The following is a 17148-nucleotide window of genomic DNA, read 5'->3' on the forward strand; positions in this document are numbered from 1 at the left end:
GTCAGATTAAGTTCAGTCCTGCTGTGGGGATGAGTGGTGGAACATGAGTGGTAATTTACGACCGTTGTTTTTCCAACTTCTTTCAATACTGGGAGCCATTTCCAGCTGTTTGTCTTGTCCCAGAGTATTCCTGAGGGACTATAAAATTACTGTTTAATGGAATCTGTTTTAATAATTTTTCAGATTTATTAGATTCGCCCCATCTGTATTTTCAACATTGGTGGTCATCGTGTAAAGCTGAAGTGTGACTTATATGCTCACTAAATGCGTTCTATAATGGGAAATATGAAACAGACTTATTTGTTCATGTTTCTAAGGAGCATTTTGTAATTTTTGTAATTTAGATGATCTTTTTTGTATTCCGTACACATATATAGTGATGATCTTGAAAAACAGATGTGCTTTGAGACTACAAATCACCCAGGACAAATGCAGCTGAACTGGCAGAAATTACGGTTTCTGAATCTGTCTTGACATGTAGATCTCTGTTGAAAGGGCACATCATTTTCACATCGTTAGATGCCTGCTGTGACTCAGACTGTGAAGGCGCCCCCAAGAGTTGAGATGTTGCTGGTTATAGTTTCCATTTGTCTGTCACTGGTGAGACTGGAAGTTCTGGAATGGAAGATTTAGAACAGCAAAGTTATATCAGGCTGCCCACTGAACCTCATGTGGATTTGTTCAAATTTGGCCTCAATCCTGGTTGAAAGGGTGATGTTTTGGCTCTAACTAGATGTGATGGTAGTGGTATGATTTTCTTCCAAAAGCAGCTAAAACAGTGGGCTGTAAGCACTGACTATCTCGATGACTACTGAAAATTAAACGTGAAAATCTTAATGAAAATATTAACTAGAAAAAGAAATATAACCTTTTTATTTATTCCTGTGAATATGTATGTATGGAAGTGCCACCGAGTTGAGTCCAACTCATAGCGACCACTCGCATGGTTTCCTAGACAAGGGAGGAACTGAAGTGGTTTGCCAGTGCTGCCTTCTGTGCATATTTGCAGGATCCAAACATGGGGAGAATATGCAAACTTCACAGACAGTAAGATGGATTTGAACTCCAAGTCCACCATGTAGCTCAAGAACTACCTTCCACTGGCAGTATAGAGCTTATGCTTAAATTGATCAAATTGAAGCACTTCATCAAACAGTAGTTACTGATATTGAATAAGCAAATTAAAAACAGTTATATGCAAATTAATATACTGTAAAGCAATAACATTTTGGTTATATTTGAACAGTTCTTTTCTCAAACATTTAGATATTAACATGCTGAAATGTACAAAATGCCACTGTCGTAGCATAGTCCACACACTTACATTAATAAAATCAAAGCACCTCACAAAATAACATGGTTCAAGAATAGTGTTTGTAAATTCTTGCAGTTTGGGGGGGGGGGAGTATTTTTAAACATATTACAATATTTAAATTCATATCTTCAGAGTCCTGCCAACCCTTTCCACACCAATGATAGAAATAGGTTGTCGTTTATGGTGGGACAAATTCAGGGCTAAATCCTGACTGGTCAACATCAAACCTGATTGGTCTCGTTTTACAAAGTAATGTTACAGCTTTATGGAAATAACATTATGTTCATATGATCATTATGATATGCTCATCATATGATCAGCTCATTCTGTGTGTAGTTTGCATGTTCTTCCCATGTCTGCATGGGTCTCCTCTAGGTGCTCTGTTTTGGGGCTGTGAATTTTCACACTAAACTGAGCTGCTTGGCAAGTCTTCTGTGGCATTCAGTGTTGGGGAAAACTGTGACTGAAAGCCAACAACAGCCAATGCAGTCCACTGAAGAACATGGTGAGGAGTTGTTGTTATTGGTGTGCAATAAAACTGTTTTGATTGGCAGAAACTGTGGGTAACAGCTAACAGTTTCCATAAAATCCACTGATAGTAAGGAGAATATGCAGTAAAAGTATACTCAAATACAGGTTTATAAAAAAAAAAAAAAAAAAAAAAAAACTGATTCCATACACGACTGTGCAAAGTAGAAATTCTCCAAAGGAAACTTAAGTATACGTAACAGAGTAAATATGATGCTTTACTACCCACCTCTGGATGGGCAGCCGTCAATTATTTGTATTTATTTCATTTATACCTTTCTGCAAAGCAATTATGATTATCCATTTTTATAACTGGATGATTTTTACTGGAGCAGTTCAGAAGAAATGCTTTGCTTATGGATATGACAGGAGGAGCAGGCATTCAAACCTGGGTACTCCAAGGTGACAGTTCTAACATCTTCACTACCTAGTTATGACATCACTTTTGAACTATTTATGCATCTGAATATCCATCAGAAGCAAGAAAGGTAACAGAGTTCAGTGGAACAGCAAGACTGCTCTTGGGTTTGAAAACTTTTGGTTCACATCTTACCTTTAGACTGGAGACATTTTGTGCACGCCTCTTTCTTTTTCTGTGGGCATGCCCAGGAGGGCCTTTCTGTCCCTGCTGAGTCCCCTGTGTGTTGGTGTGAATATTTTATCTTGTAGATCCTGTTTATCAGACAAAATATATAGTGGAATTGGAAGACATTTAAATTGCTAAATTTTAGGTGTAATTCTTTTTGGGATAGGGTTGAGATTTCTATTTTTCTGATTTGTGGGTTAGTCATAAGTTCTTTTTCGCCTGTTGTTCTCTCTACCTTTTTCTTCAAACCCTCTCATGTCAGTTGAAATTGTTCTCCTGTGAGGCAATCTGTTTCTCAAGCAGGTCCTTTTACATGCCAGGATCAACGGAGCCTGTTGTTAGAGTGATCTCAGAAGGCCTAGAATAGAGCTGTGCAGTAGGGGTGTGGCCTCAAGGTTTGGGCTCCACCCTCTGCCTCTTGACATCACTGCTCAGCTGTTCCCATTCAGCGCGTGTGTTTGTGTATGTGTGTGTAAAGAAACTAGGCGGGGACAGGCAAATCGGGTGGAGGATATGGAGCTGGAGCACAGGGAGTGAGCAGCGAAAGGATTCTGTGGTGCTCTTCGGTCGCAGGGCCCTGAAACCTACGAGCAAGAAACAACAATGGGGGATTCCTGAAAGATCACAAACACTTGTTGTGCTTGTAAGTGTGCCTTTCTCTCTTGCCATCTTTTTCCATTGTTCGCTATGGGTTTCTGAAGGCTTTGCTTGCTGTTTCCTGCCACTCTCTGTGGTAATGTGCATTTTTGCACGTGTGTGTGAGAGAGAGAGAGAGAGAGAGAGAGAGAGAGGAAGGCCATTGTTCCAGCTGCTGTCAGCCACAGGGACAGCAACCCCGGCTGGCGATCTGAGCTGCAAGAAGGACTAATTTCCTGCTCCCTCCCTCTCCTGCTTTCCTCCCCTTCTCCCTGGCAGGGCCCTTCTCCTGTAGCCTGTAGCAAGGCGGCAGTTCCTCTTTTCCCTCTCTGCTTGGCCAGCTGGAAGTATGGAGAGAAACTGACTTGGAGATGAGAATTTTAGGAGTGCCATTTTAAGTGCCCCCCACCCTTGCCACTGGTGCTTTGAGGTTGGTAAGACATGCTTTGCTTGCAGTGTCATTGTACAGCATAGACCACTGTGTGTATGTGAGAAAGAGAGGAGTAAGGAGAAACATTTAAGGATATAAGGACCAAGCGACACACAGGAGTGTAAGAGATCACTGTAAAGTAACTTGTGTAGTTTTGTCACTTAGAATCAGTGAATTGATGAGAATTTAGTTTTCATCATTTGCTGTCAAAGAATTGCTCTTTATTATCACTTATATAAGTACCAGATAAAGTAGTACAACTATGATGAGCATGGAATAAAGAGGTTTGTCTCCATGATGAATGGGCCTTTTTTTTTGTGCATGGAAACTATTTGTGTCTTTGGAAGGCATAACTACACCAGCCTGCAATGCTCAGAAGTACCACAACTGTGAGGTACCACATGTTTGGTCATTCTCTTTTTGAGGAAATATCTACAGAGTTGCTGGGTCGAGAGCTGTCAGTTGTGATCACATGCTCTGGTGTCTCTTTGTGTCACTGTTACAGCAAACACTACCTTCTTTGTGTCCGTATTGGGCTCCATTTTCACCGATAGCTGGCTATTTATGTATTATGGCTTTTCGATTGTAAACTATCTTCATGTAGTCATTACTGTAGATTTGTGCTTACGCAGTCAGCAAGTGTGAAAGCGTTTCCTCAAGAAGGCTGTGCCGTCTTTACTGTGTAAAAGGTGGGTGTTTTAGGAGCTTGTGCAAACATTGCATCTAGTTTTATCTCGGAGTCTGTGACGTGCAGCTGTGTATCCATCGCTCTCTGTGTGGTGTTGGCTGAAGGTTTAGCATGTTTACCAGGTGTATTCCCCACCTGAAGGGATGACCTCCACTCCGCTGCAGTTGTTTGGCAGGTGTGAATGAGTTGCGGCTTCCATGGTGGTGTACACACTGACTGATGCTGGCACTGTGGTGGCAATATGACTGGTACTTGAACCTCTGTTCCTCATTTGCCTGTAGAAATTAGACAACGCTGGTTTTGTTCACTTGCTACTTGTAATGTCCTTCAGGAGACCGAGAGACTCTGAATTGAATTTTGAACTATGAATTCTGGTTCATGTTGAAGCTGGAAATACTTTAAAAAGAAAAAAAGTCATATGTGTTTACCAGTGTATATCAAATGACAGAGAGAATGTACTGCTGGCTATTTTATGGAAGTATTTTACAGTGTACTTCAAAATGTACCATGTAATATAGCCATCCCATAAATTCAAATTGTGTTCAGAAGCCTGTGCTTAACTCACGTAGCTTGTGGCATTGCAGGACAGTCAGTGTCTGATCTCAATTCATGTCTGATTGGCTACATCTAAGCAATCCAGGTTCATGCACTTCCTCTCCATCTGCTGATCTGTCACTATCAGCCAACATGGAACACAGAGTCTGTGTGGAAATTTGTAGCAACCTGCCAAATGAGATTTTATGCCCCCATTTTTCAGTGTAGACCTCATAACCTACCTTAGAGGTTTCACTAGCACCTCAACATGTGTTCGTACAATTTTGTTTTAACTGGCTTTCATTGAACAACATGCCGCTTTTTCAGCAAAGACAAAGGCTTACAAGACACCAGCATCCATTAACAACAGTGTGACCGAGATGACCAGTACTTAGGTGAAGATGATGTCAGAACCACAGGATGTCAGGGTGCAGCTGGAGCAGGAGGATTAGAGGTTCCCACTGGTGGGTGCTCCACCTGATGTACATTGAGGGAGAAAAAAGTGTGTGGGATTACACTTGGGCAGACGTCTATGCAGGCAGACTGGTGACTCAGCTCCCACCCCCATCGCTGGAGAAACGTGACACTTTGTATGCCTTGAGCGTCTGCGCAAGAGAGAGGGGCAGAGAGGCTGTTGCAACTGTCATTTCAGCAGAGCTTCATTTCACTGTACACGCAAGCCTCTGCGTCACAGAATGCACAGACTACACGCTGTTATTCCTCCACGAGGGATTACATGCAGTTTTACACGTCTCCCCTCTGTAACCCCATCTGGATATTCAACAGAAAGTATCTTAACACCAAAATAGTCATGTGGTTCGGAAATAGTGTATTAACATCAGTGCTGTCTGTGTAACAGATTAAGGGTAATACTTTAGGAACTACTATGAAGAAAAGCATAATTTAGCAGAAATGGGTTTGCTTTCAGCTGCTTTGAAAAGGGGGGGCTTACAGAGAACTCACACCTAGCCACCCAAGAACCATGGAGATACGGGCAACCTTCCACATGCTAAACGTAACGAACTGAAAACGAATGTTTTGTAAACATTCATTCAAGTGTCTCTGCCTTGACTTCTCTTTAAGAGTTGGTGGTGGTCTGCATGTGGCAATGGCTTCTTTTACACACAGGCTGAGAGCGCTCTCTTGGGCCCCATTTGCCTGCAGACTCAAGAGTTGTTTTGAAGTAGAGGGTCTTGTGGTAGTTTGGGCATTAGATCAGACTTCTTATTTTAGACTGTTCCACCAGAGTGCTGGCAAACTCTGACTATGACACGTGTGTGACAAGCTGTCACCACTGTGGTAACCACAGTTGTTGTGTCATGGATGCAAGAACATATCTGGATGTGGATGTTTTTAAAACTGACTACACAGTCATTGCATGATTTGTACCTCTGTTGGTGTTTAGTCAGGTATGTCGGTTGTCACCAAAATGTAGTAATACCCAGGATAATGTAAATACCATTATTTTTAGACATTGCTCTTAAGAGTCATGCTGCTATTCGGATAGTAAATTGGAATAAATTAGAGGGGATGCCATGCTTAAATTTATAATCTGTTAGTGTTTGTGTCTGAGATGTTGGGGTTCTTGAGTGGTCTTCACAATGCCTGTTTAATGTACCTTTTTATACAAGTCTTTTGGAAAAATGAATGGAAAGTGAAATTAATAAAATTACCATTTTCATCACGTACTTTAAGGGGTCAAGTTAATTTATAATTCACAGGAAGAAACAGTTGAAATGAGGAGTAACTTAGAATACATTAATTGGAAACAGCTTCCTTGTTAAATATGAGGGGTAATATCCCCTCTCTTTTTAGTTCCCATGGCTATTTAGTATGATAATTTCAGTTTAAATTATGTACACCTGAATTTTGTCATCCTAGTCTTGTGTGCATCTGATTAGTGCAACACATAAAATCATCCCAAAATAATACAATGAGTGTAATGTCCTCTTGTGTTCTTTCCTTCAGAAAACCATTTGTATTTGTTTCTTTTTGCACATTTATTACTATTAGTACTTTTTCACATCTGCTGTGTTTTGCGGTGGGGCTCCGTGGGTGTGACACATGCCCAGATAATAGTTTTCGCTGTGACTTTACAGCATAGCCTCACCCTGGAAGTGGTACTGTCCACAACCTCTGAAATGCTCCCGGCAAGACATGGTCAATACAATTACTACGTTTACTACTTGAGTTAAGAGTAAAGGGGTAGAGGCTGAATTAGATTAGAGGAGATAGGAATGTGAGATGGCGAAGAAATTCAGGCCCTGAGCCAGCTGCAGCTGTCAACCGTCTCTCTCACCACAACTCAACAATGTCGCCTCAGCATGAAAAGTGCACTCACGCTTTTGAATGGTGTGCTCCAACCAGCTATTATCCTCTTACAGAAGAACATCTTGCCACTGTTGACATTGGTTATACTGTTGTTTAATTTTTCCCATTGTCTGCTGTGCATTACATGACGATGGAAATCCCTTCTACATGCAAGGTGTGTGCTTTGTGAATTGGCTCACAGATAATGACTTGTGTAATCTTTGTATTAGTAGAGGAGCAGCCTTTCTTGAAAAACATGAGATTTGTCTATACAGTAAATGGTCTATCTTACACATGCTGCATGTAGCGTATACTTATGAAATGACACAGTGCGAGTACGCTTCAGGGTGATGCGACAGCACAAGTTCTGTTGCCATGGTGCACAGTGGAGAATGCTCCAGTTCAATCCACAGGCAGCATGTTGATAGTGCTTTGTGGGGTATGAAGTAACCAGTATCCCTGATGGAACCTGATGCTGATGACTTACATGTAGGCTGTTGTGGAGATTCCCTGTGTCTATTGGCCAGTAATAGTGTAATTATCTTGAAGAGAGAATCTTTTCAAGGTCACTGCTCACCTAACAGAAGCTACCTGCGTATTTGGTAATGGCCTGGTTTCTTTTTTTTTTTTTTTCCCCTCCCTTTCTCCTCTTGACAGGTTCCCTGGTGCTCAGACTCCTGGCTCTGGCCTTGAATGCCCATTGCCATGGCCAAGCGTGAAAGTGGTAGTGCCAGCCCTGTGGTGCGGCAGATAGACAAGCAATTCCTAGTCTGCAGTATCTGCCTGGATCACTACCATAATCCAAAGGTCCTGCCTTGTCTGCACACCTTCTGCGAAAGGTGGGTTTCTCCTGCCCATCTACACATCATTGCCATCTGTCCATGATCATGTAATGGGCTGGCTGTGAATGACACTGAGCCCTGTGTGCCTGGGCATGCACATTGATGGCCTGGGGTCGGAGTTCATAACCTCTAGGTGCAGAGTCCAGGGCTCTGGCTCCTGTGCCACAGGAAGGGAACTACAGCATGGAGCTGAGGGCATACAGGGTCTTGGAATCGGCCTACTTTTCCACCATAATGCAGACGCTCACGGAAGAAGATTGTTACACAGCGGGAAAAGTCTCCTCTTCAGTTTAGCCAGTCACCAGAGGTATAAGTGAAATCCATTTGCTGATTAATTTCTTTTTTGACAATTGGGAGATATGTGGAGGGTGGAGTGGGGGGATGCACTCTATGGTAAGTGACATTTTCTGTAATTTCTGTAGGGACAGGACAAAGTCCTAGGAGGTTATGGTTTTAGGTGCTTGGTGTTGTGCATGTATTTTGGACAATGCATAGCAATTGCATATTTTATGTCACAGTTTTTCAGATTTATAGACACGCATACTATGTCCAGCACTAGTATTTGTGTGCCCAAAAGGACAAGGATGAGTCCAATTTGTTCGGTGCCCGGGGACAGACTGGGTGCCTGGGATGCCAGTGCCTTTCCTAATTGCTCTATCTGCCACTTGACAGACATCCCCTGAGCGCACTGACATCACCTCAGATTTATCCAGTGTGAGGCAGTGCTGCCATCCTGCTTTGCAGTTACTCCCAGTGCTTCGCCTGCTCATGTGACAGGAATTCTTGCACTAGTTCAAGCCCGCACCCTTCATTTTCACACTCATTACCAGTAACTGGGGCATACCCCAATACCTCAATCACACCACATGGCACATTTTATCTAATTTACATGCATTTATTTCAAGAAGGTACATTTATTCACCTTGCTGGTGCTGCTGATGACATGTGTTGTCACTGTGGCCAAAATTTTATTATGTGTAATATTAAGTGTCTGTGCTACTGATACAAAAAATAGATTAACTGAAACTATTTATTTTGAATTACCAGCCAACTTTTTGTGAATTTTGTGTATTGAGAAACAAATGACGTGAGGAATATTCTTAGTCAATATCTTCTGTATTAAAGAAACTGAGATTAGTTTTAATCTATTGCACAACTGAAATGTACAGGTGGTCCTCAATTTACAATGGGGTCCATTTCAACAACTTTCCAAATTACTAATCCCCTTATACTGTATTATATAAACTGTAAGGATATACAGTTAACATGCATGAAAACTTCATTGTATAATAGGACTTTGTCACATTTTTTCACTAATTTCATACAATATGTATTAAAATAATGCTTGTATAGAATAATAATTTAAATACAGTATAACATTTTCATGTGCCACTGTTTTCATTTTCACAAGTTTTCTTTCACTTTGTGTGCCATTTTTTTAGTCATGTGTTTTGTTTTGAGAAAAGTTTGTTGAATGGAATCACAAATGAAATATTTCATAAATAAGAATTCCTGTAAATAAAATTCGATTTCTGATAGATACACTGACTGAAATATGGGTGAAATATGAATATGAGTGCCTTGTGGCGGCATGACCAGCCAATGTTAACATGTAGCAGGTGGAGCGATTGTTGTTGCATGTTACAACAAAACATTGGGACTCCAAAATAATTGATTGATGGAACAGCTTTGGTAAACCCTGGTTTTCAAAGTCACATATACTGTAAGTTGTGGCCCTCTAGTACATCATAAATGAAACCTTCATACATACTGGCTTTTGCTGCTCTTTACAGTTCTCCCGCTCTGTTTCCCACCTTGTGTTTTGCTGTGCAGGTGCCTGCAGAATTACATCCCTCCACAGTCCTTGACATTATCCTGCCCTGTATGTCGGCAGACCTCCATCCTACCTGAGAAAGGCGTATCTGCCCTGCAGAACAATTTCTTTATCACTAACCTCATGGAGGTACTTCAGAGGGACCCTGAATGCACGCGTCCTGAGGCCTGCAGTGTCTTGGAGTCGGTCAGTGCTGCAGCTGCTGGCAAGCCTCTCTCGTGCCCCAATCATGAGGGAAAGGTAGGTCCCCATTAATGCCTAACTGCAAGCATATGGTAAAAACCGCTTCTTGTTCAGTCTGTGTAAGGTAGCTACCATCCCAGAGGTAAGCTGTTCTGTTTCTTGGTCTGAACTCACTCTTATCAGATTCTATTTGCTCATAGTTTAATTATATTGAAGACTGCAAAACTGGAAGTGGACAAATTCCCAAATGTGACAGGTTCCCTGAACTAGGAGTATATTTGTTTTTTATGATTCGAAATGTTACCTTACAGCCGTTTAGTAGCAGAGCTTAGTTACCCCTAGAACTGTCCCCCCTGCAGGTGATGGAGTTCTACTGTGAGTCCTGTGAGACAGCAATGTGTTTGGACTGCACAGAGGGGGAGCACCGGGAACATGTGACCGTCCCTTTGCGGGATGTCCTAGAACAGCATAAGGCTGCGCTCAAGAACCAACTGGATGCCATTCGCAGCAGGTGGGTTTCCACTGATGCGAACCGACAGTTCTGCCAACAGTGTGTCACATAATGGTTTGGCAAGCAATCCAGAGATTCTGATATTGGACTGAATGAAAAATGATATCCATGGCAGTTATTGTCTTACTGTGAATGGTCACGGAATGTTTAAGATGAAGTATTGCTAGCATCACATGTTGGTCTTGGGAAAAGTATATTGTATGTGGCTATTTGTCTGGCTAGACAAGTGTTCTCTCAAACCCCAAGGCTCCCTCAGCTAACGGCCGCCATAGAACTGGTGAATGAGATCTCCAGACAGTTGACAGAGCGCAAGAATGAAGCAGTGAGTGAAATCGGCGCTACCTTTGAGGAACTTGAGCGGGCACTGCACCTACGCAAGTCTGCACTGATCACTGACCTGGAGAATATCTGCAGTGCCAAGCAGAAGGTCTGTACCATTGTCATTCCAGGAACTGTCTGCCCCCTTTCACTTCTTGTATTGGAAACCCGCACCTCCTTTTCCTTCCCCCTTTCTCAGCCTCCTGAACTGCTTTCTTACCAATAACCTCTTTTCTCCTCTCTGAGATTTTCCACCCTGTCTACCAGTTTTGCATTGTACAAATTGTGCTCTATAGAACATGTAGGTAGTGTTAGAATGTAGCTTTTATAATCAGTAGTAGTCACACACATATGAATGCCTTGAGTATGGCATTATGACCCCCTCTTGTGCCTCACATTCTCTGTCAGGTGCTGCAAGCCCAGCTGGCCTCACTGCTGCAAGGCAGGGAGCACATCCAGAGCAGCTGCAGCTTCACGGAACAGGCGCTGAGCCATGGCAGTGCAACTGAGGTCCTACTAGTTCGCAAGCAGATGAGCGAACGGGTTGGGGCTCTGGCCAGGCATGAGTTCCCTGAACAACCTCATGAGAATGCCCACCTGGACTGTGTGGTGAGCCCACACCTCCCCATCCTTTACTGGATCATGCTGCAAATCCATTACCAGACTGAGCCCAGCCATGGGCAGTCAAGCATTGGTTGCATTACTAGTCCATTAACACTGGAATTGGTCATATTGCCATTCTTTGGAAATAGGAGCGGTCATTGTCATGAGTTATGCTAAAATCACACACGCTGTCCGAAACCGCTTGTCCCAAGCGGGGTACGGCAAGGCAGAGCCTAACCCGGCAACACAGGGCGCAAGGCTGGAGCGGGAAGGAAAACCCCCCGAACGGGACACCAGTCCATCGCAAGGCACCCCAAGCAGGACTCGAACCCCAGATCCACCAGAGAGCAGGACCTGGCCAAACCTGCTGTGCCACCATGCCCCCCCATCACAATACTGTATATTTAAATATATTCTAGTATATTTCTTTCTTTATCATTTTATGCTACCTCACTGTGCCACCTCGCGCCCCTGCTATACTAAAATCGTTAAAGTACAGGGCAATGCCAGGTTTTAATGGTCACTCTAATCTCTCTCCTTCAGGTTGAGACTGAGGGCCTGCGTCGCTCCATCCAGAACCTGGGTGTGTTGCTCACCACGGCTGCTGTGGGACACACCAGTGTGGCCACAGGCGAGGGGCTGCGTCATGCACTGGTAGGCCAACCCTCCACCATCACAGTCACCACCAAAGATAAGGATGGTGAGCTGGTGCGCACTGGAAACGCAGTGCTGCGGGCTGAGCTCACAGGACCAGATGGTGCTCGTATTGAGGCTGAGGTGACAGACAACAAGAATGGCACCTATGATGTTGGTTACACACTGCGCTGTGAGGGCGAGTATTCCTTCTCACTGCTCCTCTATGGGCGGCCCGTACGAGGTAGCCCCTTCCGTCTGCGTGCCATCAAGCCCTCTGATGTGCCGCCATCACCAGACGACGTGAAGCGTCGAGTGAAGTCGCCTAGCGGGAGTGGCAGCCATGTGCGGCAGAAGGCTGTCCGTCGACCCTCCAGCATGTACAGTACCAGTAAGAAGAAGGAAAACCCTATTGAGGATGAGCTCATCTACAGAGTGGGTGGGTTCCATCATGTATTCCTCTCCCCTGCAGTGCACTTCACTTGTTTTACCCAGCGTGTTCTTCCCTCCTCTCCCCTTGTGCTCTTAAATTTATTGATTAGAACTTTTTTCCAAAACAAAAGTCAGTTATTTCAAAGTAGTTTTTTAGCTGACATTTTTATCCTAGGCAACTAAAATGCTAGAGACAAATTTTTGCTGTCATTCATCCATCTGTATAACAGGTTAATGTAACATACACACAGTATAGGCAATTTAGATTCCCCACTTTACCTAAAACCCATGAAAACATGGGGAAAACATACAAACTTCATATAGATTGAGCCAGATCTGAGTCCATGTCGGAGCCCATTAGCTGTGAGATAACAGCATTGGCCACTGCACCAACATGCCACCCACTTATCTCTGCTCTCACCTATTGCACTCCAGTTGCACAATATATTCTAAACAGCCATCTATACTCATAAATTCTGATGCTCGAAATACAAAAGAAATGGAAATTTGTGCCATGAAGATTATATATAGTTTAATAGTCCACCCTACCAGCTGATTCCCAAAAACGTATACAATTTCTTTAAAAAAAAAAAAATAAAAAAATAAATAAATAAATAAATAAATAAATAAATAAAAATTAGAGCTCCCTAGAATCCTCACACATATTCTACAAAGTTCTTTGCTTATGAATTCGGTTGATAGTACCTTAATATGCTATCTTAATTGACAATGCTTTACACTCTTGGTCTTACAGGCACTCGAGGGAGAGAGAAGGGAGAATTCACCAACTTGCAGGGTATTACAGCCTCAAGCAATGGGAGGGTTATCGTGGCTGACAGCAACAACCAGTGTATCCAGGTGAGTTCAGCTGATGGTTAGAGTTAGGATTCTGTAATTGTTAATTCCTAAAAAGAGAAGTGACCACTGTGACACTTTAGGTAACACAGTACTTTTCAAACAATTTAAATTTAGAAAACATTAATTTTTAACTATGAGTTTTTTACACTTTCAAAACTATATTTTAAAACAAATTTTTTTTGGTTATTGTTTGGAAGGTGTTCTCCAATGATGGACAGTTTAAGCTGAGGTTTGGGGTCAGAGGTCGATCTCCTGGGCAGCTTCAACGCCCCACAGGTGTCACTGTGGATATGAATGGTGACATCATTGTGGCTGACTATGATAATCGATGGGTCAGCATTTTCTCTCCTGATGGGAAGTTCAAGGTGGGGTCTCACTTTTCGAAACAGCCCATACCAGTTGAGCACACTTGTGTGCAATCTCAGTGTTTTGCTGTTTAAATCCACATCTGAGGTTGAATGAAAATCTGCATGCTTTGTACATCTTAGATCTCTTGAATCCTGAGATTATTCATCTTGATGCAGAGGGTCTTCATTAGTCTCCCTGTACCTTTAACTGATATTTTTTTTTTCCCCTTCACAGAACAAAATCGGAGCAGGTCGTCTCATGGGCCCCAAAGGTGTGGCTGTAGACAGGAATGGTCACATTATCATTGTTGACAACAAAGCCTGCTGTGTCTTCATCTTCCAGTCCAATGGGAAGCTGGTGACAAAGTTTGGTGCCAGAGGGACTTCCGACAGGCAGTTTGCAGGTACACAAGTAGTGGCGGAGAGGCCCTAAACTCGTCCTGTGGTAGATAGTGGACCCCGACACCTGCTGGTCCCTTTATTGGCCACGACCAGTAGTGATCATGATCATGTGATCAGAGTGATCATGTGACCTCTGCATGCATGATGCTCTCAGGTGACAATAAGCCAAAGCATCTCCTCACAGCTTGCTGGCTTGGCTTTTCAGTTTCTGCCTGTAGCATTTGCATCGCTAATATTTTGGGCCTTTGGCACCAGCCTCGCGCTCTACACATTAACAATACACATTAACAGTTTGACATGCAAAGTTGTCCTCTTTTTACCAGCTGACCCAGTAAATATTTTTTCTCCAGAAATGCTTTTTGAAATGTCATACGTGCTATTTACCTAGCCAAGGACATTCCATTTTAACTTAAAGATGTAGTTTTTTATGGCCTAGATTACCCATTTTATAAAATAAACCAGGAAAGGTTTCTTATTACACGATATATGTGGTTTGCCAGATTCACCAGACCTTGAGTTCCAGTGTTGAAAGGATTAAAATGTTGTTTTCTTCTTCTAGGTCGTCCATTTTTCAGTTTTGTTCAATATAGTTTTATTTTGCACTCTGCATTTGTTTGCTCCCATTTTCGTTTGTTGTTGGTCATTTGTTTCATTTTATTTTATCAGTAACAAATTCCCTACCTTTGTCATGCCAAGCCTCTTTAGCTGGCTTGTCATGCAGTTTGGGGGTGGAGAGCAGATTGTTGGTTTTCTCACCAGGATCCTCAGCCCATCCTGCCTTTCCCCTTCTCTCTCTCTCTCTCTCTCTCTCTCTGTCTCTGTGTAAAACCTCCATTAAGGATCAGTGCGATTAACTACTGTCCTACAATCGCCACTGCCCAGGAATGTACACACTTAAACCCTGTGTGTATGCTTGTTTTCACACTCTCTCTGTCATATATCTGTACTGTCTGCTTTTTGCAACCCTGTTTTTGCTGGCATGCAGTAAGCCTTACACACAATATGCAGCCCCCCCCTTCTATGGGCCTCTTGAGGGTGCCCTGGATTGCTGATACTCTGCATGGAAGAAGTTGCAGCAATGAGGAGCACTGAAGGTTTGCAAATAACCAGTCCTGTGCTGGATACAGCAATATTTTGAAGCTCCTGATTGGCTGAGAGGTTGACCAATGAGGATTCTGCTAATGCTGAAAGAGGGCCTTCCCCATCCATTTTGCCCCAACCATTTTGTTTTCCCTCTTTTGTTGATGTTTAATTTCTTACCATTGTTTTGTTTTTTTTTTTTTATATATATTTCCCTTTAGAAAAAAGTGGTGCAAACATTGCACTGGAGCACAAGCTCGGTAAATCTGGTCCCACATTCAGTAAGTATTGTGTGAGTTTCTCCAGAAGCGCCCAGCTAACCTACTCTGAGTTTGCTCCCTGATGGTGCCAGATGTGTGATCAGCCTGTCAGTCCTTGGTTTTATCCTGGCTCCTCAAATCTTGAATTATTCATCACTGTGATGATTTTCTGAATCAATGTCAATAAATTACGAGACTCAATTATAATGGTATATTTTAAATTCTTAGTATTTGATCTCCATTCTAGAGTTTTCTCTTGTTTTAGTATAAATTTGTTGTAAATTTCATTAAATTAATACAAAGATCAGTGTCATGATTTCAGATCATTAATGTTTGATTTTTGCTGCCAACTTCTCTGGCAGAATAGAAGACTCGGAAAACAGAATCAGCTTAAATCTGACACGCTGCTTTCTCTGACAAATGTTTCAAGATTTTACTCAACAAAAAAACAGCTTGTGGGAGGAAGTCCAGCCAGGCCCCACTTCCTATCACTCCATGTGATGTCACCAACTATTGTCTTTCTCTTTCTCCACCCCTTTCCCTACTCTATCTAAAGGTCCACACTTTGTTGCTGTGAATAACAAGAATGAAATTGTGGTTACAGACTTTCACAATCACTCTGTTAAGGTAAGGGGGGGTCATTTTTATGTGTCTATGACTGATACATGTGAAATTAATAGCTCAAGAATATTGCTTCTTTTTATATCTTTTCAGTTCCTTAAATATTGATACATGAAATATGTGGACCTGTGTAGATGGTCTTTCATGATATAAGATCTGATATCTCATGAAATATACTCAAGTAAAATATATTACGTTTTTCTTGTCAAATATTAAGGTAAATTTATTTTTGTAGAGCATTTTTTTCACCAAGGTGACACAAAACACTGAACAAAGTTAAAAATACGGTACAGAATACAAAAAAGATAGAATACAGAGTAGCAGCAGTTAAAGTTAGCTATTAGCAAAACCAGCTGGCAGCTGAGGAGAGGAAAACAAACCTCTGGTGGTCCAATTACCACTGGTTGTCAACCCATCCTGGGCATTCTAATGTGATGCCAGGGGACCTGTATAGATACATACAGTCTGAAACCGCCAGTCCCAAGCAGGGTTGTGGTGAGCCGGAGCCTAACCCGGCAACACAGGGCATAAGGCTGGAGGGGGAGGGGACACACCCAGAACGGGACGCCAGTCTGTCGCAAGGCACCCCAAGCAGGACTCACCCCAGATCCACTGGAGAGCAGGCACAGGCCAAACCCACTACGCCACTGCGCTCCCTCTGTGTGGATATGCTGAGAACAAAAGACTGGTATCTCTGTTAGACAGAAATAAATATACTCCATGGAAGGTAAAGTAGGTGTCTAGGCCCCTCATTGCTGATCTCATTGGTTGAGGTTGGCAGCTCCTGGCAGTAGGTCATTTGTCCAAAGGGCAGTAATATGCTAGTGCTACTGAGGGCCTCATCGGATTCCTGGTGTTATCAGGAAAAAAGAAAAAACAACAGCTTGTGGCATTAGTTGGGATCAGCTACCGAAGTAGAAGATTAAGGAAATGTGTTTTTAATCAAGCTTTAAAGACAGAGACACTGGGGATGTCTTTCATTGTATTAGGCAGTTTAGTGGCACTGTGGTTAAATGCTCTACCACCTGGAGTCTTCATGTAGATGTCCATTACCACAAGCAAATCAGCATCCTGTGAACGCAGGGTGTGATTTGGCTTGTAGTTGGTAGGATCAGCAATGAAACCTAATTCCAAACCCTTGAGCTTCTTGTAGGTTAGAAGCAGTTTTTTTTAAGTTGGATTTATATGGAATGGGTA

The 17148-nt window shown here is 42.6% G+C and overlaps 1 protein-coding gene across 7 annotated transcripts in view; it reads left to right on the plus strand.

The window, feature by feature from the left end:
• trim3b (tripartite motif containing 3b) overlaps positions 1–17148 on the plus strand; it is a 32183-nt gene that overhangs the window by 11954 nt on the left and 3081 nt on the right. For 2 of the 7 annotated variants that reach the window (XM_018755573.1, XM_018755569.2), the window contains exons 2-12: positions 7685–7866; positions 9703–9943; positions 10246–10397; positions 10644–10824; positions 11124–11324; positions 11862–12390; positions 13138–13241; positions 13439–13606; positions 13824–13992; positions 15292–15351; positions 15887–15957. In XM_018755573.1, the coding sequence (XP_018611089.1) occupies positions 7721–7866; positions 9703–9943; positions 10246–10397; positions 10644–10824; positions 11124–11324; positions 11862–12390; positions 13138–13241; positions 13439–13606; positions 13824–13992; positions 15292–15351; positions 15887–15957 (2022 nt within the window). In that variant the 5' untranslated portion in view covers positions 7685–7720. The other 5 variants (XM_018755570.1, XM_018755572.1, XM_018755567.2 and 2 more) reach the window with 5 other exon arrangements.

This window comes from Scleropages formosus, chromosome 4, assembly GCF_900964775.1.
Source record: "Scleropages formosus chromosome 4, fSclFor1.1, whole genome shotgun sequence".
Lineage (NCBI taxonomy): Eukaryota > Metazoa > Chordata > Actinopteri > Osteoglossiformes > Osteoglossidae > Scleropages > Scleropages formosus.